Source organism: Athene noctua, chromosome 3, assembly GCF_965140245.1.
Source record: "Athene noctua chromosome 3, bAthNoc1.hap1.1, whole genome shotgun sequence".
Classification (NCBI taxonomy): domain Eukaryota; kingdom Metazoa; phylum Chordata; class Aves; order Strigiformes; family Strigidae; genus Athene; species Athene noctua.
The window spans coordinates 54,100,460-54,127,564 of record NC_134039.1 but is presented as its reverse complement, the minus strand read 5'-3'; the positions used below and the strand labels follow the sequence as shown (position 1 = coordinate 54,127,564).

Genomic DNA, 27,105 nt, shown 5'->3' with positions numbered 1-27,105 from the left:
GACTGAGTCTCTATTTCACACCAGCACAGTTAAGGCTCTTTTGTTTTCATGGATTTGTACTTTCCAGGAATTTCTCCATTCTGCTTCTATCAGAGTCGGCCTTCCCATTCAAATTCTGCTGAAATAGGTAATGATTTGTACTGAATTTTAATTTTATGGGTGAAGGGAGATGCTCCTATTTGATGAGGATGCAGAGCAGCTTGGGGAGTGTTCTGCTGTTTAGCTTCCTGACCTGGTGAGGGAATAAAGATAAACTGTTTCATGTGATTATTTAAATTACTATGATCCATGGAAAAAATAGGTAAATCATTGCAAACACAGAAAAGATATTCAGAGGTCCCTGGACCAGCCATCATTGCCAGTTAAGGCTTATGTATTCTGAAGAACTTCAGTGTGGGGAAGGACATCTACTTTGTAGCATATACTAACAAGCTGTGAGTGGCTTATCAGGCTTCTGGAGTGGGACCCAGCTGAAACACCCTGGATGTGATTCAGCTTGAAGCTCAGGATCCCTAAATGTAAGTGGCTACAAGGGAGCTAGCTGTATGCTAGTTCCTAGCCTGGTGAATGGCAGTTTAATCCACACAATAAATGTTAGAGACTGATTTGGCAGCATGTGTAATGCAAATAAGAATGGACAAAATAAATGCCCATGTAACATATATCCATTTTCACTTGTATTCTAAATTGTTGATGACAGTTTGAAAACATGTTCCAGAGATACTAATATGCAAGCAAAGTTGATTTTATTTTTACATGCATGCCTTCTAAGATATCTGTATTTCTTTATATCCTTTTTTGCTACCCAGATGTGTTTACATAATAGCTATGCAAGCATAATATATGCATTTCCTACAACCACCCTAACTGATACCAAACAAACTGCTGTTGCTTCTGGAATCTATGTGCCTAATGGCCATGCCACAGCATTTGAAGCTAAAACCGGGGGTAGAGGAGGAGTCCAGGAACAGGATATGTTGCCTTCAGGAAATGAAGGCAACTCATTAGCAAGTACACTATGCTGCTGCTGCTAAACCTATTAGCAGGCTAAAACTCAGGACAGAGAAAATTATTTTAACTGCAACTAAAAAACAAGAGAGGGAGCTGGGAAGACCAAATATATTCTGTATTTCTGATATTCCTGAAACAAAGGGTTAAGTGTAGATAGCTGTGTTTTGCAGTCAGCCTTTTTTCTTTCAACACTTGCATACAGTTTCCTTCTTCTTTCCTTCTATGTTAAAACTGGTATATTAATTAGCACAAGTTATGAGGAGGAAAATAATTTTGGAGAAGGGTTATTACTGATTTTTTTAAAGGAAAGAGAATTTGCACTGACTTGTTTGCAAACCCTGAATTTAAATGTACGAGACACTTTTCCCTGTGTTTCATATGCATCCAGTGTTTTTACTTTGTCATGTTCTTAAGCTCTATTACTTTTCTCAGTATCAGTCAAATACAGCATATAATCCTGGTTTTTACTTCAATAGTAAATATTACTGTTTTACTACCTTAATCACAGCAAGTTGAAACCTGCACAAACACATGTGTAATTTAGTTACAGCTAAACCAAAACAAGTTGGATCAAAGTTTCAGACTGAGACCACTGGTCCAGACCTTCCACTGCCAATCGTGCTTAATACCAAAGGGCAAGTTCATAGTTTCGTTTGTAACTGGCCCCAAATTTTCTTGGAACAGGTGATGGTAAAACTCTTCAGAGCAAGTATGATCTGAAGGAATTTTGTCCAGAACAGCTCCTCAGTTATCCATTTCTAATGTTGAAGCATCTGATTTACTTTCTACCTACAGTGAGCAACATATAGTAATGCCCTTGCTGCAGATACTCTTCATTTCTATAACACCATTTTTATTATGTTGCAAAGCTCATAGTGAGGAAAATACCTGCTTGGGTATTTGACTGCAAATCTTTCTTCTTGGGTTTAGGAAACCCTAAAAAGCACCATTAAGATTTGAGGATCAGGCAACAAGGAAATTCATATATGGGGTATTTGGAAAGAGAAGGGGACAATAGACTTTTTAATGCAGCTGAAATTAGCTGGAGACAGCTGCCTTAATTCAAAATTACTTCAGAACTCTAAGTAGAGCTTACTGTTCTCAAATAGGTACAAATGGCACTAGCAGTCTTTACAAATCCTGAAATGCTCCAGATTTCATGTTACTGTTCAGCTGTGGGTATATTTTCCACAATTCAATGGTATGTGTATTAATGCATATACACTCATTGTTGAAGATGATTACATAGCAATATATTTAAACTTCATTTGTATTTTCCACATCATAGGCAGATATTTCGTCTTCTAGGGTACCAGAAAGATTGACACTGTCATAAGTGATTTCCCTGATAGCAAGCTTTAGTCTCAGTAAATCTGTAAAAGTAAGTATTGCATATTATTAGTGAATGTTCATTTCTCCTATTCACCACAGCAATGGCTTTCATAAAGTGTGTCCCTGATGTAGTTAGAAAAACCATTATGACAGACTTGCTGGTGGTTTAGGGAAATTTCATGTAGGGAACAGGACATAGTTGCTTTGCAGGAGCTGATTCCTGTTTCTTACAGGTACACACTATTGCAACATTACCACTTTATTTAGCAGCTTATCAGACTCAAGAACTAAATGGAAAAGCTTACACTGGTGTTTCTCATCCAGGTGAATTACCTGATAGCTGTTTATCTCAACCAAGGACAGACATGAGTGAGACAGTAAAGTGGGAGTAAAACTACAAAAATTGGAGAAACTCAGAGGCAAAATAGAATATTTACTTTTAAGCAGTTCTATTTTTAATCAGCATTTTCAGCAGTTGTGAATAGCAAATCGACAGGCTAGAGTGAGTTACAAAGAAGAGGAACCTCACAGTGTCACTGGGATGTACAAGACCTCATGTTTGCCTGATGGAGAAACTGGTGGACTTGCTCCTAGGACATCCTGAGTGTGCACAGAGACTGTACTTACAGGTGTCTGCTGCATGGATAAAGTTGTTTCACCTTGCTCCTCTTTGACTCTTATGAATAGCAAAAACTTAAAGGGTAGCTGTAAGAAAGAACAGTCCTTGCCCTCAGTGGCAAATGGTGATTATGGTTGTTCCTGATCACTGCACATCTCAACATGTGAGACTTTCTGGTGTCTGTCCTTCCTTGTGCACTGGCTTGTTTTCAAACACAATTTGTTCCTAATGTAACAGAAGGAATGGATAGCCATTAATTCTTCACACTGCTAGCAATATTTGTCTTGTCACAGAACTAGCAATAGTCACTAAGGACTGGGGTGGTATTGTGCTAGATGACACTCAAGGTCAACCAAAATACAGCTCATTCCTAGAGCATTTCATTTCTAAAGAAAAGCTGAGTTATACCCACCTGTCTATCCAGCCATAAGCAATGATGACTTCACTGGTCAGAATTACAAGTAATTCAGGATACATAATGTGTGACATCCTCATGTTTTCTCATAACAAAGAAGAATTATAAAGGAGAGTGAGGGAGGAGAAAGCTCTGCAGCTGACAGGGAACTGCACAGGGAGAAGTTTCTTTAAATAGAGAAAAGATTCATAGTCTGGATTTATAGACTGATTGAAGGAGTAGCTGTCATATAGATGGTTTGTACCTAGGATAGTGAAGGGATTTGAATATGAAAGAAAGTGGCCTGTATTTTATTTGATCAAAGAAAAAAGTGACACGGTCAAAGAAACAGACTAGGAGATTGATCTTTGCAGCAGCATTTCTGTATTGGTGGAGAGCAACTGCATTTGAGAAGGCCAGAGGGAAAGATGCTGATGTAAGTGAACAGCAGATGATGAGAGCCTTGATAAAAATTTTAGCTGTGGGGTTTGATAGGAATTGTCATATCTGTGATAAGTTATGCAGAACAGATCTGCAGTATCAAGACACTGCCAGGTTGTGAGGAGTTGAATAGAAGATGATACCCAAGCTATAGTCACAGGGGAGAGAGAAGGAGTGCTGTCTATCACAAATCAGACATCTGCCAGTGAGTATAGGCATGGCTACAGGTCTTTCAGTGAAATGCAGGCATTTCTTATTTGAGGTGGTCTGAAATTTTGAGATTACTTTGAGCTTGCTCTGGAAAAGCTAATACCAATTTGGACATTTCAGTAACAGGAGTCACTGTCTTGAGGACATGGGAATACAGTTTTGTCTAGACTCAAAATGCATTAATGTGTAAATTCAAAGTGCAGAGACCCAGGGCTTGTTTGGGACCTGGGTGGCCTGGGAATTGTTGCCTTTAAATAAGCAGAAATGAATAATAGACTAAAGGATTCTGTAATTATTTTTTTTAATGGAAGAGGTCATTCAAGGCCAAGTACACACATAAAAAGACTGCATTGCTGCTTTAATTCTCAAGGAGGGAGTTATTGCTGGTTTATTATCATTTTTTCCAGTAAGGGAGAAAATGAAACTTGCCATGGTAGTTCTAGAGAAAGTCCAGGAGCTTAAAGAAGATAAGCAAAGACTGAGGAGGAAAACAGCACAAAGATGATTTAGAACAACAAGCAAGGTGGTGGGTATGTCTATGCCTTACATTGTCATACAGTGCAGGGATAGCCTTTGTATACCCATGTCTGATCCTGGAAGCTGTCTTCAGTCTTATGTCTCAGCAGTTTAGAGCTCAATTGAAGCAGTGACTCCAGTGTTATATCATATTTTCCATATTTTGAATTCTTTAAACCAAGAATAAGAGATAAAGGGTGTAGCTTTGTCTGCAATTAGGGACTCTGTGCCACGGTTCCTGGTGGAGCTTTGTGATTGTTATTGGCAATAATAATCCAGGCAAGTGAAACCAAAACAGATGAGCAGATCAAATAAAACTTTCTGGACTTGAAAAGTATGAATAGATTAGCACTGATAGTACCAACATGAAGCAGGAGGTCTTTTGAAGAATGTGTTATCTTTCACAGGGGGACCTAAGTAGCTGCACTGAAGACATACATGTATACAGGTGGTCATGTTAAGAGTTAGATGTATATTTTTCATTTAGTGAGGGCTAAAAACCTCAGTCTGTCAAACTTTCTATTTAAGTAAGGTGTTGGCAAGAAACAGAAGGCCAGAAACTGAGCAGTAGATTTGATCTCACAGGCATGAAAGTGAGTTCTAGTCACAGCTGCTGACTTCACCTCTTATGTATGATTGAAATATTAAAATTATGTTTGTACTTTAGCAGCTCACAGCTGCAGAGATCTCAGCTGCAGAGATCACTGCAAGTTGCAGCACTGCAGTGAAGTTAGAGATAGCAACAGAGGAGTTGGGCCTTTGTCTCTGAATTCCAACTGTTCATTCCTTACTTCAAACACTAGCAAAAATATATAGCCATTGCCTCTCATTAAACTTTCTCTAGCTGTCTGCCATGTTCTGAGAGCTGAAACAAAGCTGTCTAAGAAATGCAAAGATACCTGAAAATAAACGTTCTTCTATCTTGTAAATTAAGAGGATTTTAATAAGTAAAATAAAAGTTGCTATAGGCGGTTTCTGGAACAAGCACACATTCATATATGCATTTTCTCCATTCCTTCCCTCTATTTTTTTGTTTATTATTGAGGGGTTTAAAGTACAAATGTGTTCCTAGCATTAAATATGGCTTAATCATCACTACTTAAAGCAGAAATATTCAGTGTGTTTGTCATCTTTCATGATTATATCTGAACAGTATTTATATTATCTTTACTATTTCATATTTACTGTGTTCCAAGCACCCTATGAGATACAGACCAGAGGAGAGATGGAAGCATGCCATATTTATTTGCTGTTAATCATTACTGGTTTTTAATCCTGGTCCCACCTTCTCTGTGGCAGTTTTCCCTGGGTGGAAAGAGGCTGGTGACTGAGGGACGTGGGGTTGTGTGTGCATGAAATGTGGGATGTGGTCTCATGAGGGCTAGCGTTGCTCTCCCAGACAACTTATGACCCTTGCTGAATCCTGCCAACACCTGGTCCTGATCCTCTGGGATTGGGAGACACGGCCAAGAGCTTGCAGTAAAAAACACCAAGCAGTAAGGAGCAATCCTGCAGCCAGCCAGGGTGCTGGGTGTTGCCAGTGTGCCCCTGGGCTGCCTCGATGGCAGCAGGTCAGCAGCCCCAAGGGCAGTTGCATGTCCTGGCTCAGGGTCAGGACAAGGCTTCCCCAGGCAATGCCGCCTTCTCTGCCATCACCTGAAGGAGGGCCAGGTCATATTGAAAGTAACTGAGCATCAAAGCCACACAATTACTAAAAATATCTTTACTTAAAGAAATACCAAATCAGTGCTGCCAGTGCCACTGTAGGGTCTTAAACCAATACATGCCATTGCAGCATAGGATTTTGTGGAATTTTTTGGCATGGGGAACTAGAAGCAAAGGGAAGAAAATCAAAATACCATGATCTCCTCTTTTGCAGCATCCAGTTTCTTCTGTGCTTCTGGATTTAATGAGGAGGCTGATGGTGCTCCCTTTGCCCATCACAACACCAGGATGAACCCTCAGTGATCTTAAATCCATCCTCTGGATGCCCTTTCCTCATGACTAGAGTGAAATGAGGCAATAATATCATGTGATTTGCATATCACACAAAACTTGCCGGTGAGGTTAGAGACCTCTGCAGCTGATTTAAGCCTGTTGGGTTTCTTCTTTGTACACTGCATAGAGGTATGCCGCAGACTCACAGGGTTGGAAACTGCTGAAGTAGGTGAATATTGGAATATTGATGCTGATTGATTTGAAGAAGAAACAGTCTGCTCATGCACTATGAGAGATACAAATATAAGCAAACAGAATGGTTGTATGACTTTATTTTTCAAACTCTGCTAGTAGTGATACATTCTAAATATGGTATTTTGGGCTCAGTTCCTAATGAGATCCCAGATATGGCAGGCATCTCAGCAATAAGGACTAAAGCTGATCAAGTGAATTTTGCATTATTATGAACTGAGATCTCAAAGAACATAGTGTATGTCACTCATGTCCCACAGGTCAGCACAAACTGATATCACAGGCTGATATCGGAGACCACAGAGAAAATACCATGTATGAAAGAGCATGATGCAGAGCTGAGCTGTGTTCCAGAGAAGGAAGCAGTTAGATTTATGGGCTTGTACATTTGTGCTGTTAGTGTACCTATTAACAAATGAGGTAGATTATTCCTACTAGGCATCTTGAATTTCTTGGGAAAATGGTTCTCTGGATATCTGTGAAATTAAGTTGTCTTTTGCTTATCAGTAAGGAAAAAATAACACAATCAAAATATTCTGGACAACACTTCTGTAGAATCTAGATAGCAAAATGGCCACTTTGAGTTTGGATTTGACAGACTGATATTGGCATTAGCCTGAAAAGTTAAGTCATCTGCTCTTCTCCTGCACAATACTACAGCTATGTGTCTGCACGTAATGTCCCTACACGGACAGTAAACACACTTACGAAGCTGTGAGCCAAATGAAGCCCCAAAGGCTATTTAATTACCTAAATTCTTAAGTGCTGTGACTGTAAGTGATTTTCATGAAAGTCAGTAGGTTTAATTCATTATTTTAGCTTCCTTTTTTAATATTGCTTTAAACACATTTTATTGTGTTTTGTTCTATTTTGATGCGCTTTTTATTTCTGTATTTCCAGTTGAACTGTCCTTAAATAACAGATTTAATTCACTTAACAGATTTGATCACACCAATAAAGGTGTTACATTCAAAACGTTATTTATGGGTGAAGAAGAAACACCTTATGAAGTCAATAATTTATTATTAGGATCATTTAAATTTTAACAGTGTAATCCAATAATCATTATTAGTTGATCTCATAATTACAAAAAAATACTTCTGTGCAGAAAAATTTCAGTAGTAATAATAATAGTGTCAAAACTGTTATACACACACTTCCTAGCTTCCACTGCTTTTTCTGGTGTTTTACCCACCCTGCTCCTGCAGGTCCTGAAATGGGCAGTTTCAGTCTGTTGGGAGTCAGTGGGGGCATTATGGCATGTCATTGGCATCTGGAGTCCTTTGCTGAGAAGTTTATGATGTCCATAATTAATTTTTTTCTCACTCTGGGATCTACTTGGGGACACTTTTATGTTTAAAACACACTTTTAAACCTTGCTATTTCTTTGATCTGAAGCTCCATGTTACAGCCAGGTTTACTATACATAGTGACTTTCACGTATGTTAGATACTTCTTTGTTCTCTTTGTTACCCCTAAAAGCAGTTTTGTCCAGTCCCAGATCTGCATTCCTTTAGGTGAGCACTGGTGACTTGTTTATGTCTCTCTAGCAATAGCAATACCTTTTTATGGGGCTACAGGGTAACAGAGGTCATGATACAATTCAGGCATGCTTCATACGGTATGGGGTATATATGTAGAAAGTATGAAATGATGTACCACTGAAAGGTAATCATATTTTGGAGTGTCCAATAGGTCTTTCTAGTAGGCTCTCCACTCACTGTCTGTTATAATGTAAACAGTAGAACACTGTTGGGGTTGGATTTCTTTTTTGCTTTTGTTTTATGAAATATTTTCCAGTTTCAGTAGTTGTTTGCTGAGACAATACAGTAAATTGCACATGTGATGGAGTTGGCATTCTAGTTACTCAATGTAAGGTAATATTCATACAGATCAGAAAAAAATATGAACTTCGTTATAAAGTTCTCATGCAAGGACACAGTCCAATATAAAATTCTGTATGGTGGAATTTTATCTGTAAATCAGGAAAAGGCACAGTAGGAGCACTGGGGCAAACAAGGCAAGGAGGCTGGATTTATAGTCCCATGTTTACTTATTTCTAATGCAGAGGCCACAGCTCTCCATTTGTTTATCTTCAGGAATATGTAATGCATTTCTTCCTATCGATTGCTGAGTGAGAGTATGTATGACTTAACATGAGACACCAGTCCAGAGATGTATATTAGATACTGTGAACCGAAAGCATAAACCATAACATTTTTATCTTTGAGCATTTTTTGAATGTCTGCTGCCTGCAAGGGGATGGCTGCAGGTACAGTGTAAGGGATCAGGCAGCTGGGCACTTATTATCATACCTCATGACCGGGAGTGCATGCATCATATTAGTGATAAGGCAGAGGAGAGCATCCTTATTTCCCTTCTGCATCTGTAAACTGGCACTTTCTGTATCAATGTGAACACTGAGAACCAGGTAGGGAGGGTTAGGTTTTCTCCTTGCTTGTACTCATGTTAATCCATTTAACTCAGTATCACAAAGAGTTAGCACAAATCAGCTGCTGTTGGTGTTTGGACCGTGCTATTCCCTGCTGATAAAACTCTTCTGTTTCCCTTCTGCTGTAGAAAATGCTGGAACACCTAGTAATTCTTGGAAGTTCTATATAGTGATTTATCTTTCAGAGATGATTCTTAGTTTTGAATAACTTCTTTTCATTACCCTGGCAGGAAACTTTCCAGCCTTATAAAGCTGAAAAAAAACAGATGAAACTCGTTCTCTTGGAGAGATGGCTGTGCTGGAATAATTTTCATGTGAAGGAAGCATAAGTCACTCAGAGTTCCTCACTTTTGAGATTCCTTTGTCTTTCAGTAATTCCAAGTGCTTGTTGCACTAACCTGTGAGGTACAAATCCAGGAGTATGCATGGGAACAGGGTCAGTATGTTTTTAAGAGCAGATCACCAACAGTCTGCAGTGCACAGAGCAAGCACTCTGTCAGTAATCATACTGATTCTAGCACTATTGCTAGACTTTCAGTTTTTGCTCTAATGAGCCATGCTATTATACCCATTTTCAAGTGGCTGATGGTGGGTGCAGATAACCAAGCAAAAAAATTCCTTTAAATGCAGCTCCTCCTCAGCTGGGTTATCACATGCTACCAAAATATGCGTAATGATAGGTAAAAGCTTCCACATTTCCAGCATTACCTTGTCAGCTGAAATACTCTAGTGGAGAAAACTGTGCTTGGATTGATTCAGGCATATTATACTGAAGGACCTGTACTTGCAGGGAGTGTTTATTTAAATGTATTAAGGCCAAATATAGAAAACACTCTAGAATACATACATATGAAATATTTGAAAGGGTCTGGCCTTCTTTGGCAATTTTGTACCTGTAAACTGTTTGCCAAACTAGTAACAGAAGTTGAAACTAGTATTGCAACATTGCTATATAGGTATTGATATGCTTAGACTATTTTGTATTATCAGCTGGTACAGTGGGTTTAATATTCTCATTCTGAAGTGAACTTTTGAACACATAATTACATGGAGCAGAAGTAGAAATCTTATTGTACTAGTTAATATAAACAAGATATTCAATTTCAAGTGATTTGGTCAAACTTAAAAGTAAGAAAAACCAATAATGGGAGGCTTAAAAAGAGAACCATCCCCTTTTAACTTAAGCCATTTTACAAGGGAAAAAATATACCATGAAAGCTTGTATTTAGGCTCTTAGTTTTCTTTTTTTAACAGGACTGGGAGTTTCCACATTTTATGGGTGATGTTGAAGTGAATCTTCCAGGCTTGCCATCTGCACATATGCAGTTCAAAGTACCTTATTTCCAAAAGATCTTCAAAGAGGAATATCACATACATATTACAGGTATGTAATCTTGCAGACTGTGACACAGTCACACAGTGAACTGCTTCTGTGTAATAAATGTATGCTAACATGTTCTTAACCAGTACTTTGTGTGTGTGTGTCCCAGATTACTAATTTTTTCTATCTTTTTATCTGTCCATATACATATCATCCATCCATAAACATCTCAGGGAAATGAGGAACCTGTATCTTACAAATCAGAGACCTGCTGTTTTTCATGGATTTCAGCAACTTCTTGTGACGCTAAGTAATACCTAATGTAGCTTCAGAGATCTTTTATCTAAAATTACTCTCCAGGGGAATTAGCAGCTTATTTCATTTTCGGATCTCTTATGCTTTCAGATGCCTTTGCTGTGATTTATGCTAATATCTTTTCATAACTTCAGTCATTCTCATCTGACAAAGGCCACTCATAACCATACTTCCATCAGTCATCTAACCAGAAGCAGACAGTTAAATAACCTCAAATAAAATAGAATTGCGGTTATTCAAATGGATGGTACATATAGATAAAAAGTACCTGATCCTTGCATACTGTGAGGTAGTATTTTAATAACAGCAGGGAATGAAAAAGAGAAGAAGGTTAAATAGGGATAAATATTTTGGTTTTACCTTCAAGCTATGCAGAAGGAGCACAGCTCCTCTCTCTACATCAGGAAGAGATGGATAATAATGGATAGCAAAAGAATGGTGTGAATTGACAGGGGTCTTTAGCTGCTAATATAAACAATCACAGCACATGATACTGTACAGGAATAAGATAGATGAGGGCATCCAGTTAGACAGCCATATGAAACTCCTGCAGAGCAGGGGCAAAAGGAGCATTCAGCAATAATACAAAGATAAGGCCAAGAGCTAGTAGGTGAGTCACAAGCTCACCAGGCAGCAAAAGGCAAGGGAGGGAAATGTGCGGGAGGAAAGCATGATGAACCCAGGACTCAATTGAGATAGGCTGAATGGGACCTCAGAAAAGGCATTGTCAGCAGAGAATGTAGAAATCTGAGTGATCAGATTAATAGGTAGAAAAGAAGAGAAAATTACCTGCTGGATATTGAATGAGGGAAGGCAAATGGGCCAATAAGTACAGATGGAGGGATGGAAAGTTTTTCAAAATCGGATGTAGGTGCCCTGCTGGAATACTGAGAGAGAACAGCCAGCCAGCAAGAAGAAAGAAGTGCTGGGACAGGACTGACTGAGACTATTTGATCCACTAGTGGTTTGTGGAAGAAGATGAAGTAAATGACCTCATGGTCAATCACTAGAAGGTGTAGGGTGAGAGAGGATAGGATGTGTACATGATGAACACATTTTCTCTCCCAAGTGAATAAAAAGGGAGAGGAAAAAAACAGAGTATAAGCATCAAATATTTTATGTGACTTACAGGCATGGTATTCAGGGATAGTGGAAAAAAAACTTTTTTCTACTTCTCAAGGCTAGAGCATGAATTTGGAGGGGCTCAGTCCCACAAGGCTCCCAGATGCCCTGTAGTTATTCCATTGTATAAGGAGTAGTGGTGGAATGGGTGCGCAGAGGAGCTTGAACAATAGCTGAGGTGTGGTAGGGTGGGCTGCAACATCAGGTACAGAAACTCAGGGTATAATTGATGTAGATGAAAAACAGTGGGTACTAAAAGGGGGACTGAGGAGCAAAGAACAGTTTTTGCATTGTAGAAAAGGCAGGGATATTGCTGATAATCAGGCAAGAGCAAAGAATAATCAATAGCAAAGTACATAAATTAAGGATCAGAAACACAACTGCTAGCAGTGCTGCTGTTTGAAAACAGACTAACCGAGAGAAACCAATATTTATGCATTGAGGAGTGTTCTGCGGAGAGGACTGGAGGCCTTTCTAATTTTCTGGCAAGAAGGCATTCTTTTAATGAGGGTGAGCTAATGAATAGGGGCTGAGGAATATTTTTCCCTGCTCAGCATTAACAAGATCCATTTATTAGATTCACTAGACAAATCAATCCATTTGACTGCACATCACGTACTCTATCTACTGAGTGCCTGTTTTATCTCGGTGCTACACCACCCTTTAGGAGATCTAATAAACTGCCATAACACATGGCACAAGAACCTCCCTTTGGGTAAGTTTTTTGCTTGAACCATCTGTTCTTGCCATCAGTTCTTGTCTTAGGTTAGGGTTTCATCTTGGATCATTTTCAAGCTCCAGTTTTTATGTGGATGTGTAGATAACTTGTAATTTTCTATTCAAATCAAGGAGCTAATAAAAGAAAGAACTGGTTCAATATATATAAAACAAGATTAATGTAATCCAGTCTAAAATTAGGGTAGAGAGTGATGCACAGGAATGCAACTGCAGCAGATGACATGGGGGCAGGATACTGATAATGGCAGGACACCTACTGTATTTAAGGCCTGTTTAATACATGGGATCCACAATGTTGAATTTAACCATGGGACTTCTTTTTAGTAACAAGTAGGAAAAGAAGACTAAGGCCTGAGTATCTTTCATTTTAGTACTTGCTATAAGGATAAAGTCAGGCTGTAAATCTGACCTGTGCCCTGATTTGTAGAAACTGGGAACCCTTTTCTCCCTAGTAACAGGGAGAAAGAAAGCACAGCTGAAATAACATTTAACATCTTTTTCCTGGCAAATTTTGTTCTTCATAAATTCTTTTACAGTCTGTTTTGGTCACTGTTGATTGATATAACTAAGAGCAGTCCTAGGACTCCCCTGAGCAGCCATATTTGGTGCTGGGTTGCTCTAATGAGCCATGGTCCCGCAAAGAAGCAGCTTAAGTAAAGGGACATTCAGAGGACTAAAGGACTTGAAACTACCTTTCTGTTGGTGTGTGCTTAATGGCTTCATGCAAGTTCTGTACAGATGAAAGATTTCAGTTACATGCTCTGTGTTGCCAAGTCTCCTGATTTTATCACAAGTCTTAAGACTTGAAATTAAAAACTTCCCCTTTTTCTTTTTTTTTTTTTTTTGGGGGGGGGGGGGGATATTTTGTCTTGAAGTCTTAGCTGCTGAATTCAATGACTACATGAGAATTTCAGCTTTCACAGAAATAAAGCTTATAACTGCAGAGAAAAAAAAATAAAGTTCCTTCTGCATAACTCCATGTCTAAAAAAGCAGATAAATAAAACAGTACTAAGTGTATTATTTTTAACCCATCTCGCCACTTTAAACTAACATGCTTTCTTCAGCCTGACTTGTGATTTCTGAATGTTGTAAGTTGGCAGTAATATTGAAATAACATCTTCAGCCTGTAGCTGATATGCTTCAGTGTAATTTTAAATTTACTATCAAAAGCATATCTTATTTTTACTGGTAACTGAGTACCTCATTTTGCTCAAATTTCTTTGCATCTAGGAACTGCTAGTGAGCATCTACTCAGTATTAAATATTTTTATTCTGTTTTGATAGCTGCTTTTATCTATGAACATCAAAAATAACTTGAATTCCTGCATCTGCTTAACTCATCTGTATTTCCCTTGACAGACGGTTCATTGCAAAGTGTGTGTTTTCCTTCTTGGACTGCTGTTTATGAAAATACATAGTCTATCCCGGTTTTATAATACCCAGGGAAATCTTTAAAACTTAAAAGTAAATTTTGTTACTTCAGATTCTTTCATGGTTAAAAGGCACTAGGGGGCCTGGCTGGTACCTTTAATAGCAGCACTGGAGATCCAAGAACATCTGCTGTCAAGTATGTGGATAAGTTCCAGATAAGAAATATTGAGTATCAAAAGAGATGGGAGATTTTTCTGGCTGTTTATAAACATGCTTCTGTGTGTTGATCTTGCCAGAGTGCCCTTCCACCCAAAAGAAATCTTCACCTTCATGGCTGGTGAGTGCCTAGCATGTCTGGCTTGTGGAGTTAAACCCAAAGTGTATCTAAATTCAGGCCTAGCATCACCTACACAGGGAAGCCTGAGGGAGCCCGTGGGCAAAAATAAAAAGGTTAGAGGTAAAAACAAAGCTGTCGGTGCACATAGATGTGAAAAAACCTCAGAGGAATTGCAACTTAGTTCAGCTGTGTGCATGTCTGTATGCATGTATGTACCTAATAACATTAACATGACAGAAGGTAAGAAGAATGTTTTGAAGATACCAGAATGTTTTACAGAGGTGTCGGAATGCTTTTGGATGAAAATTGCAATTGAGATAAGAGTCTAAAGTCAACATTTCCTGCTCTAGCCTTTGGCTGTGATTGCACAGCATGAAGGTACTTGAGTCTAGGCTTAATAAGTGGAATTTTCACATTTTCTCTTGACCTCAGGAGAGAAGCTGAGGACTGGCTTCTACACATGATCTTTCTTTTAGGACATGACTGTTCTGTTAGAGTGGACATACAAAAAGAAAAAAATGCTCCAGAATCAGCAGCTGATTTGGAATATTTGGACCTGCAGGATCTGCCTTGGTTGCCCAGTATATCAGTTGCATGTGGGATTGTGGATGTGTTGCTGATCTTCTCATAAACCTTATCAGCCTCTAAAAATGGCCGCTGCCCAAACATCTTATTCAGCTGGGGAAAAAAGGTGCCTTTCTGAAAAAAGGGGAAAGAAAAATCCATACTACTTTCACCATAAGAATGCCCCTGGCATTCATGTATAGTGCACAGTTGTTCAGTTTCAGTAGGGAAGGGAGTGTTTCTAAGCAGAGTCCAGTGTAGGCTGGTGTTCAGAGCATGGTCCTATGATGCCATAAATGGAGATTGTTCTCGGGTCAAGATGTCCTTTCTGGTGAGTGCCCTAGCTGTGAGGATGCAATCCTCCTCAGCAGCCATAAGTTCTCAGAAAACAGGTGTCAAGTTTTCATCCCCAAATAGTAGTTGTAGGCTACAATGCCTAGAAAAACATTTCCTATTTTGCATCACAAGGACACCTAGTGCATGCTCTTGGCTAGCCACATACCTCCACTTCTTCTTTTGGGAGATCTTATTGCACCAGATTTCAATATTGTACCATGTTTCCAAACACACCAAACCAGATTCCTGACTCTCCAGATGTCATGTGTAGCATATAAGGATGTCAGTGCTGTGAAAACCAGTTATTAATCAGGTCTTTTTTGAGACAGTGCCTCGCTGAATGACATAGTCTATTTTACCACCTGATGTTCTTCATTGTAACTTCACTGAAGAGTGTTGGTATAATTCTCTACAGTTTGCTTAAATGATTGAATAGCCTTCCAGTCTCAAGAGCTGATCTTACTACATCCTTCCATTTTAAACTCTATCTGTGAAAAATCCACCTGCTCCAAGAAGGGCTAAATAGTGCCAGATACATGCCAGTATTCTTGGCCACACACCTCACTGGAGTAGAGCCAACCCTAGGGCAGTAGTGGTACTGATCCTACAAAAATTAGTTAAGAGACAAATTAAGTTTCTTCATAGTGTGGGGGTCCATTTTTCCTTACCACTTTTCATCTGGAATGAAAGTTGAAGCACTGTAAAAGAAATTACAAATATATTTTTGAAGAAAATTAATATCCATAGCTTCATAATATATTTATTCTGACCCTTTGCAAAACTATAAACCTGAGCTTGTTTATGCACAAGATGAGAGTTCAGGAGTGAATTCTAATTTACCAAGCTTATTTCCTATATGAGACTGATATATGACTTAGTTTGCTATAAAAAGCATTATGCTAAAATTAAGTTGCAATAGACAATCATTTCATATACATAGATTATACACATGTGTAATGTTAAAGGTTGGTCAGTATAGTAAGTCTCAAAAATTACTTGTCATGGGGAATTATCATCAGATAGATATTTCTGAGTGGAGACTGTCAGGCCTCTTGGTTAAGTTTGCTTCAATACATCTATCACTGACCTAGAAGGATTGCTTAGTAAAATGGACTTACTTGGCTATCACATCTGCTAGTACAACAGTAAAGTACATGTCTTGGAAGAGGGATAGACAGCAGAGGACACTATATTCCAGGAAGAGGTAAATACTTTCTGTAAGTAACCAGGACAGTTCTAACTCCCAGTCATTTTGTGCCTAAGGAGATGAATGCAGCCCTTGGCTACAGGGAATACTGAGTAGGAAGATGTCACCGTGTTCACATATGCTTAGAGCGAGGCTGTTACTCATATACAGTGTTTTGTTCTGATGACAACAGTTTTAAAAAGAAAAGGAAAAATCATAGAGCTCATCAAGCATGACAGTGATGCAGAGGATGGAAAAATTTTCTAGAAATGAGAAATTTAAGGAGTTTGGAAAAGATCCACTATAGAACAGAGCCAGGTCTCAGGCAACTAGCTGCCACTTAGACAAGTTCCAATTCATCTTAATTATCTGGGCTGTCTACATCTAAGCTGTTTGTTTAAGCACCCTTTATAGTCCACACTGACCCAGGGATACTAACAGTAGAGCTTAGGGCTGTGCTCCTTCCTGCCTAGCTCTGTCTAGGAGCTGAGTGAAGGAGTTTCACGTTCATGCCTTTTATAAAACAGGAATAATTGATATGTATATCTCTCTTAGATCTGGTGAGCACTCAAATTCTTACCGTAAGAGGGGGGGAGCCTTTTTTTAGACAGATCCATCTGAGAAGAGATTCACCATTATGAAACCACAAGTGTAAGACAGATGCTACATGAAGCCTGAGATCAAGCACCTGGCTACCTCTATTCAGCATTTTTACTGTTTTCTGCTAGCTTCTTAGCTTCTTCACCAGCAACAGGCTGCTATCTCAAGGCTTGCCCCTTAGGTGACTTGCTCTACATGTGTCACATTTAGGATAATGTGGTCACGCAGGTGAAATCCAATTGCTGTAAAATCCACAGGGTGCCATCATGCCTAAAGAGTGGGGAGGTCATAGCTCAACATTGCAATGTCTGTTTGCCCAAACCTACAATCAAGAAAACCATATTTTGGCCTTTATAAAGGCCATCTCAGTAACACCCCCATTTCATTATGCTTGGTATTTTGATCTTTCAATTGTTTGTTTTCTCCCTACATATCTTCACTCTTGACATGTCCAGCTGAGGGGAAAGAACATTATTGGCCCTACATGAGTTTTTCCCCTTCCTACCATCCCTAGGTTCTAGCAGATCTCTCTAGAAAGTCACCTGTCCTGGCTCTACAGAAACAGAAAGTACCACTGATAATATTTTTATGAAACCAGTAACAGTAGAAGTGGAAGGGTTTTTTGGATGGGCTTATGATGCATTTTCCTGGGAAAAGAATATGGCTTGAGGAATTAACTTTGGGGCAATGCAGAAAGGGGTTGCTTTCAAGTTGAAACACAGAGTAATATTTGATTACAAATTATTGTTTAAAAAAGTATCCAAGTGAACTACCAACACAAAGAAAGGAGGTTTAGCATGAAGTATGTGATATTCTCTCTCAAACTGGCCATAGATAAACAGATTTCAATATATTCTAATATTTGTTCCATTGTAATTTATGTTCAGCCTCCTTTCCCAAGGAAATGAGAAATGTGTTCATGTTCTCAGTGTGGGTTGATCTCTCTCTATCCAACACTCAGCATCAAATAATTTCTGAACCCACAGCCAGTTTCATAAACATTTTTCAGAGGGTGGGAATATGAAAAATAGTGACATTATCATTGTGTCCTAAAAAATGGTGGTTAGATAAAGGAGAATCATCTAAGTTAGTGCCCACCTGAGGAGAAAGCAGGGAGAAGTCAGCCATTATATATTCTGTTTGACAGCAGCCAACTGATCAGTGAGTATGTGTGTCCCAGCCAGCCCATCAACACACACTATGCAGAATATATTCTGTCCCTGTCTGTTGAATGGTCATACATAATGGGGAAACTAGGGTTATTCTGATGAAAACACATTAAATACAGGGCAAAAATTTGCAGCAAACAGCATCAAGCTAGATTGTGTTGTTTGTTATTGTATTTCATGTTTTAGCATCATTCACTGTCTTGGGGTTGACTTAAGAACTTTAAATATTATAAAATGTGTGGTAATCGTCTAAAATAATAATTTTCCTTAACAGGTCAATTATAATATTGATGAAAGCCTAGAAAAAAGATAGAGGAGTTATTCAGGAATTATGTGAACAAGACTGGCTGCAAGATCTTTTCAGTGCAGTTTGATATCTGGATGGTGATAATAACATGAGAGAATGAACATTCCTGTTCATTTTCAGTCTTAAGTATAATCTAGACTGAAAAGGACTATTAAACACAATTGCTGAAATACGAGGAGTTACTCTCCTTACCTTCACAGAGCATTCTGGTCTTACAATTCAAACATTTGACTTTCAGGAACTGGAATCCATTTATTCTTTACAAGCCAACAGCATAAGTAATTTGATAGATGCTCTGATGCGTCCATGTTCTTTTTCACTTGAAACATACTTAAATATGATTCTAGCACAGACCAATATTATTCATCACCATCAGGAACATTCCTCCATGAATGTTCTTTCAGATAATGCTGACATGTAGATTCGATGGATTCTTTGGTAGTGCCAGTCACCACTGCACAGGTAAGACCTTAACATGTATCCAGCTAGAATGTTAGAGATGTTTTGACTATGAAAATAGTATAATTTCTTTTGTGTATCCATAGAATAATTCAGGTTTGAAGGGACACATGGAATTCATCTGTTCCAATACCCTACTCAAAGCAGGGCCAACTTTGCAATTGCATAAGGTTATCTTTAATGTCTTTTGGATGCCTGGAGGAAGCATGCAAAAGACCAATTTTAAATAATAAAAGGAGAAAGGTTTCCTCCTCCAGTATTGCAGGAGATTAATGTTAGACTATGAGTCACTCCTTGGAGGAGTTTCTCACTTCATGGACTGTAGGAAAAGCTAAGCTGACTAGCCTCCCAAGACTACAAGCAGTCCTTGCTGTTTCTGGAGGGTGCAATATCTAAATCAGTTTATCCAGTTGCCCTCACCTGAATATGACAATGCACCATGGTTAGTATATCAAACAATATATGTATGTACTCTTAAAATTTACATAATTGCCAACCCTAAAAACTTCAGCCACTTCAGTCATTCCTAAAATATAAACAATTCTATTAAATATGGCCTTTTTGTGACAAACTTCCATGTGAATATTTTTTAATGAAATTAATATGTTTTTAGGATTATTGATCTATGCCACATCACCTAGTGGCCTGATCAACAGGCCACCTACAAATTACAATGTGAATTCAGTTGATACACAGCTGTGGTTGTGAAATTTATTTATTATGTATTATGTACCCAGACCTAATTGTGAAATAGTAGAAGATATTCAACACAAATCTGACTGTAGTGGAAATTTTATTACAACTTTGCTTTACAGATTAATAAAAAAAGGTGGAGGGTTTTTTTTCTGAGTAGCTTTTACATATAACTGCATTGGTACTACTTCTGAAATGGATGTATCAGATGACAGAACTTTCTTTTTCCAAACAGGCAAATGGTTTAACTATGGAATTATCTTCCTTGTTTTAATCTTGGATCTGAATATGTGGAAGAACCAAATATTTTACAAACCTCATGAATATGGTCAATATATCGGTCCTGGACAGAAGATCTACACAGTGAAGGACTCAGAAAGCTTGAAAGACCTTAATAGAACTAAGTTATCTTGGGAGTGGAGATCGAATAACACTAATCCGTTGACCAACCGGACCTATGCTGAAGGAGACATGTTCTTGCACAGCAGATTCACGGGCTCTAGCCTTGATGTCAAATGCCTGGCTTTTATTCCAAGTTTGTTGGCTTTTGCTTTGTTTGGTTTCTTTATCTGGTTCTTTGGGCGATTTCAGAAAACTGACCAAGGCATGGAGAATTTAGACAAATCATACACAAGAATGAAACGAAAGTCACCATCAGATATGGGAATGACACGAGAAAATACACAGGTGTTAGTAGAAGAACCATTAAGTTTTCAAGAACCACATCTCGTATCCATAAAATCAGACTTAAGTGAAATAGTTTTTAATTCTTCTCTCCTTACTTCTGAAAACTTGAACGCACAACTGAATGAACAAGATAGCCCTTTACAGCCAGTACCAGAGTCCTCTGTCCCTAAGAGCAATCCTGTGACATAGAGGCAAATACCCAGGAAAATCAATTTAAATAAGCAGTTGCTATAAGATTTCAGTTTTACCTTTTGTAAGTTAAGATTTACATAGTGTTTAGAATAAGAAACTCAACCTATACCAGAAGGTGCTCAGCATGCTTTTTCTAGGAATTTTGGGTTTTATTTGTATTATAGTATGTGCCTACTGTATATCTAACATTCCTTTATAGATTGCTTCCCAAAATTGCACAAGCTATTTATTAATACATTACTTTAACTGTATAATAGTGTATTAGATCATTACTTGCAGGTATAAAATTCTACCGTGGTGGTGCCTTGAGACATTAAACTGTTTTTTAACTCAACACCAGATGTATAGCACAGTTCTTCTAATCTCTTTTGCAAAGCTTTTTGTATATGGTTATTTCAAGTGTCATTTGATGACTTGATAGAGGACATAAATACAGTTATTCCTAAAGAAGGGTTTCTGTTAGGACATCACAACTTGACTTTGGTATTTACTCATTTGTGAAGCCAGTGACTTTGATGACCTGACTGCAGAGAAGCATGTTGATTACCTTTTAATTTTTACTGGCTAGCTGCGAAACACAAATACAGATTCATTATGCAGTAAACAGCAGCGTGATAATACATCATGGGTCACTACTTGTGAAAATATGACTTTCTCCGTCAGTAATAGCAATTAGGTGATAATGCCTAATTACGTTTTTCCTAATTAAAGATAAACTGCTACTTGATTAAAAGTTTTACCCTTCGCCTTTTAGAAACAGAAGTGAAAATGCATGGTCAAAGCAACTCTTTCCATCATCACACCAAACTTATGCAACATCAAAGAGCCAATGGAGTGATTACAGTAAAGGACAAAAAGCCCATTAAATCCAGTATTTGTGTGGTTCAGTGCAGATATGGTCTGGACATATGTGAAACATACATAGAAACACACCACATATAGAAAGTCAAACTTCTCCAAATACTGAAGAAACGTTTAGGGGTTTTAATTAAAATAGTTTAATCACAGAATTTTATTTTTCCCTTTTTTCCCCTTCATTCATTATCCATGAATAAGTGTAATCTGAAACAGAAACAGAGAAACTAGGTTTTGCTTTCTTAAAGGGGTCTTTGTAATGTGAATTCCTCTGCTGTATGATCAAACTATATGCACTAGAGAAACTGCCTATCTAAAACATCAGAAAGACTCTGATTTGCCTCTAATTTATTTCTATAAATTGTTGTTACGAGTTACTAAATAATAAGTCATTTTTAAGTCTGAATTATTTCCCTGTCATTTACTGGTGTTGCTGTATTATGTCTTTGTGACTTTTTTATCTCCTCTGTTTTGATCTATCTGCTTTTAAGTTTTTGGAATGCTGAATTTAGCATGCATAATAGAACTATGCATTTGTTAACTGTCACTTGAGAGCCAATTTTAATAAACATCATTCAACAATTTTTTATCATGAGGCAGGAACATATTCTGTTAGTTTTGCAATATTTTTAAACATTTTACCCATGCATTGTCCTATTTGAAATCATAAATATTTCTAACGCTAAAAAAGACAGGCAGTATCACAGCAATGTCAAAATCAAATATTTTTCCTGTGGAACATTTGATATTTCATCAGGAGAAAGTTCATTTTATAATCAGACTAAATTTTTATCCATTAAAAATTATGACTAAAAATAAATCTATTAGCTTTTGTCTACTGCAGCCTATTTAATTGACTTAAGATATAGTCAAAGCCAAGGCATTAATTGCTAATGGTAAAATGCTGTGAGATTGTGCTTGTACTGTATAAGAGGTGACTATATTGATGTTTGACTTTCAAACAGCATTTGATTTCTTAAGTAGTTACAGAAATAGCTGATTAATTTTGCAGATACATGCTTCTCTGTATGTCTTGGACACTGTAAACCCAAGTATTGAAAATCTACCATTAACTCATTTCTCCTTTCTGTGCATAGGAGTGGTTAAATCCATTAATATGTAGGCAGAAAATGAAAGAATTACTTGAGCCTTACAGCCTGCATGATTACATGACTCTGAGAAAACTGTTATTAAGCAACTGATCCGCAGCCAAAATAATTCTGTGACCTCACATTGAGTTAATGCTTTTAAGGTCATTATAAGCCTGCATGAAAGAGAGAAAAGCATCAAGTAATCCTAGATTTTGCACGAGTATTTAAATTAATGGTCAAGCAGAGAGACTGTTTATATCATATATTCATAAGAAGTTAAAAGATAGCCACTCACCGTGGTCAGCTCATCAATTTAATTAAAGGAGGAAGGACTCCTCAGTCGTGTGGGAGTCTTGTAAACACAGACACAGAGGGGAGAAGGGAGGAGTATTTCCACTCTCCACTTTCAGTGTCAACTTTGAGAAACCTCAGTTAGGTGTCTAGGCTTATTCTCAGCTCCTTCTGAAGCAGGCAGAGACTTGGGCGCTGAACACCCTAAAGGCATTTCTGTACCTAACTTAGTCATTTATCTCTGCATTAGTAAGTAGTGCAACTCAGCAGGCATGGGTTTGTGTAGTGAAACAGTTGGTGCTGAGGACCCAGTGCCCACATTTTGTGCTTTTCAAGGTTTTACTTCGGTTTAGATATCTGATCCTTATAAACTGAATGCATGGTAGTGGCTGGAGGAGGTTTCAGGCAAATCTCATACGTGTGCAGAGGCGATGCAATTTGAATTAGGGGAGAATAAGTGAACACAATCTAAATGGCGTTCCTGAGCTGAGCTACTAATGCAGAGTCATTCTCATCTTCTCCTGAAGAAACTTGTCTTCCTCCATGGAGTGTGGGAGGTCCATGGGAGACTGGGGGGCTAAGTAGGAGGCCTAGAATTAGTTGCCCAAAAGGAAAATATTCCTCATCTAGGCACATTTGTTTTCAACTGAAGTTCATTATTAATATTGTGAAATGCTTTACTAACTCAAAACACTCTGAAATGCTTTCTAGTCTAGTACCCATCACTGGGACCTTGATATGGATGATTGATCTTTTCCTGAAAGCCTCACTATTACACAGATTTTTTAGTAATTTTTTCTTTTCCTGAAGAAGTTGAAGAATCCATAGAAGGGAAGAAACGTGAGCAAGTGTCAATTTCTTTGCACACATCTAGCAGCTGCCATCACTACAGGGCTGGCCTGTGTCTGCTTTGTCAGAGATCAGATTTGGTGCAATAGTTCTTTTTTTACCATAGATACCCTGTGCAGTGATGGATGATAGATACTGCCTAAAATAGCATACATAGAAGAGACATCTCTAGGATAAGCACATAAGATCTATGAGCCCACAGGTGCCTATAAATTGCCATAGCATCCTCAACAATTACCTTTGCTGAAATGACATGAAGCAAATAGAAGGTAAAAATGTTTGTAGAAAGTACTTTAAATATAATATTAATGCTTATGAAAATGTATATTTATGTCTAAAATCCAATTGTATAAGACGTATATATGTATGTATGTATGGAGCCTAGGAATTAGTTGATTCTGTTGGGGGAAACTGCTGAGTCTCTTAAGCAGACAATTTACTACTGCCCTCTTTATTCTGCATTACTCCACGAGTTACTTAATCCATGTTGCTTCATCTCCTCTGCCTTTACTTCCATTACCTAGAAAATATAAAGCAAAAAAATAATATTTATTATAATTGCATTAACTTCTTCCCCAAATTACGTTTTTGTCTAATTTATTCAGAAAGTATATTTGTTCTAAAAGATTTCTGTCCTCTCCAGCTAGTATTGTCATACTCTGGACTACTGCACTGTATTACAGTATCTGTTAAATTATTGCTTTTCCTGTGGTGAATAGCCTCCATCATGATAACCACCTGGAAACAAAGAGCAGAGACCTCTCAAAGACTGGAAAGGCAGCAATTCAGGTACTTACTAGACTGGCAAGCTCATTTTCCCACAAGTGAATAGGTTATGACTCACTAGTAAAAGATGTAACAGATTTTTAATACACTGTCCTTAATTTTAACAACCTCCTAGGAGGGGCTCAGTGGGAGAGGACTTTTTATCTCAGGCCATAAAGTTAAAGTATGGTCCTGCAAGCAGAGTGTTTCAGCTTTTTAGGTTACATTTAAAAGTAACCAGCTTAAACTTTGAACAGATAACAAGAACCATAAAATTAGACAGACCAAACTGAATAAGAGCATGGAGCTGATTCACTTGTAGCTGTCTGGTGCAGGATATAGACAAAACATTTATCAGATGTTAAACTGACCCTGTGCTTGAAATTATGGACAGTGACATGCAAAGATTCAAACTCGGTATTTTAACAAACAGTTGCAGTCCCTTTATCAGCAGAGATGCCACTGCAGGCACCACCAGACAGATGAGCTCTTCTGCCATACTGCCTCTCTCCTGTCCATCCATTCTAAGTTGCAGATAACAAAGGGGTTGTTCATTTCCCCATGCACTTAAAACTGTCCTGTGGGGAGCCTGGGCTCCCTGAATGTGATGTGGCATGTCACTGTGATGCCTAATACACAAACTCCAAGTAGGACAACCAAGGGCAGGCAAAAGGAGGAAGTCCCTGTGAGTTCCACAGCCGTGCGTTGAAGAAGAATGGCTTATGTGACCGTTTCAGAAGCAAATCAATATAAATGGAAGTCCTATTTCATAGGAACATGAGGGGACAAATGAAGAGACAGCAAATCACTAGAGATCCTTTCCATACCTTTCAGATATTCAAACAGAAGCATCAAGTCCCTATTCCCAAATGCTCACAAACAATTCTCGACTTTCTGGGTGAGTAGCTCTTCTGGGTGACTAGGTTTTAACACCATCTTATTTCCCTCCTAAAACTTCCTCTACACAGGGGATATCAGCAGCTTTTCACTGTTTGTGGGAAGGGGGTAGTTTTCTGAATGAGAAGTAGGGAAGAAACTTATGAAGGAGAAACCCCATGAGGCTGTTACTCTCCACAGCAGACTCCTGATTGGAGAAAGAAAAAGCATGAATCCAGCTGTTTTGTAAAGAGGAGTGAAGTAGCATCAAATTCTTTCAGAAATATATGTTACAGCAGCAGCATAGTCACAGAGATACTTCTAATCTCATGCTTCTTCTTTGATGTGTAGTAATTGGGGTCTGCAGAAGATCATCTTATCTGATTCTTGCAGGCAGGTTATAGATCTGTGTCTCATGCTGCTTTGTGACATCTGGGGCACTTCTCTGCATATTGAATTCGTTCTATTCTTTTTTCTTTTTTTTTTTTTTTTTCTCGCTAAAGCCTGTTTCACTCTTCTGTTTTTATTTCCAATAATTTTTTATTGTTAGTGACCTAAACCACAAATCACCCACCAAAGGCCCATAATTGCTGTTATTGATGCAGTACCATCTGCACACAGTCTCTGCCCAGCCAAGGAGATTCTGCCAAAGCAGCAACAGGTACCGGCTCGGTCACAATCTAGGGACAGACCTAGTGTGAACATGGTTCATTACAATACTATATGGTACACCCAGAAAGGCTTTGGGTCCTTCTAACCAGTTCCCTCCATTGAGCATTACAAAGGAATGTTTACAGACAGTTATTTTTATGACTCGATGTATTTATTCAAGAAGACATGTAACTCCTACTTCTTTAAAACAACCAGAGCCCTGTCTCTCCTGTTGCAAGTAATCTGCCTGCTCTCAGCTACATTTGAAAGAGAGATGAGCCACGTAAACATAATAGATGCTTTCCTCAAGTCTGCCTTCATTCTAGCTCTTCCTTCCCTGCGGAAAAGGGGCTTTCAGCCTGCTCAGTGTGTCCTGCCTGGCATAGCTTCAAGGCTGAGGATTTTAAGAGCGAGCAGGCTCCTTTCTTCTCTTCAGACAGACAAGTACTATTGGTTGTGGCTGGCTGTGGTGTAATTTCTTTCTATTGTCAGGGAAATGAGAAAGACAAGCAGAAAGGAGTCATAGTAGCCAAAACTGAAATGCAGTATTTGTTTCTAAAAAGTCAATACTGTCTGCTTGTTTGCTCCCTCATTTTGCCATCTTTCAGAGAGGCAGTTTGAGATGGATCAGAATATTTCCTCAGCTATCAATCTTTTTTTTTTTGTGGTTTCTTTTTCCCACTGGACCCTTTCTTGGCTTTCCCCACTTTTTAGAACTCTTTGTTTCTCGACATCCTCAGAATCATTCTGCAGTTTCCATTCAGGCTCTTCCTTTACTCTCTGCTTACTGCCCCTTCACTTTCATAGGTTCATAGGATAATTCAGGTTGGAAGGGGTTTCTAGCCAAGCTCTTGTACAAATCCAGTCAGCTCTGACCTCAAACCAGGTTGCTCAGGTCTTGAAAATATACAAGGATGGAGACTGCACAACCTCCCTGAGCAACTTGTTCCAAAACCTTCTCAGTATTGCTGTATAAATGTTGCCACTAGTAGAAATCTTCAAAAGAGATTCCCAGTAGTAGTAAGTGGGAATGGTCAAACTGTGTGAAAACCATGACAAGTGACACAGAGTGAAGCCAAAGCTATCAAGATGTATGCATGACTCTGGTCAGGTACACTCTGCCCTGTAGGAGTGAATCTACACCAGGTCTCACTAAATGCAGCA

At 38.4% G+C, this 27,105-nt stretch overlaps 1 protein-coding gene across 2 annotated transcripts in view; it reads left to right on the top strand.

Moving 5' to 3' along the window:
• Positions 1–22,052, top strand: part of TMEM117 (transmembrane protein 117) — a 225,654-nt gene extending 203,602 nt beyond the window's left edge. For both annotated transcript variants that reach the window (XM_074901536.1, XM_074901537.1), the window contains exons 7-8: positions 10,420–10,549; positions 19,920–22,052. In XM_074901536.1, the coding sequence (XP_074757637.1) occupies positions 10,420–10,549; positions 19,920–20,560 (771 nt within the window). In that variant the 3' untranslated portion in view covers positions 20,561–22,052. The remainder of the gene's footprint in view (positions 1–10,419; positions 10,550–19,919) is intronic.
• The last annotated feature ends 5,053 nt before the right edge of the window (positions 22,053–27,105 follow it).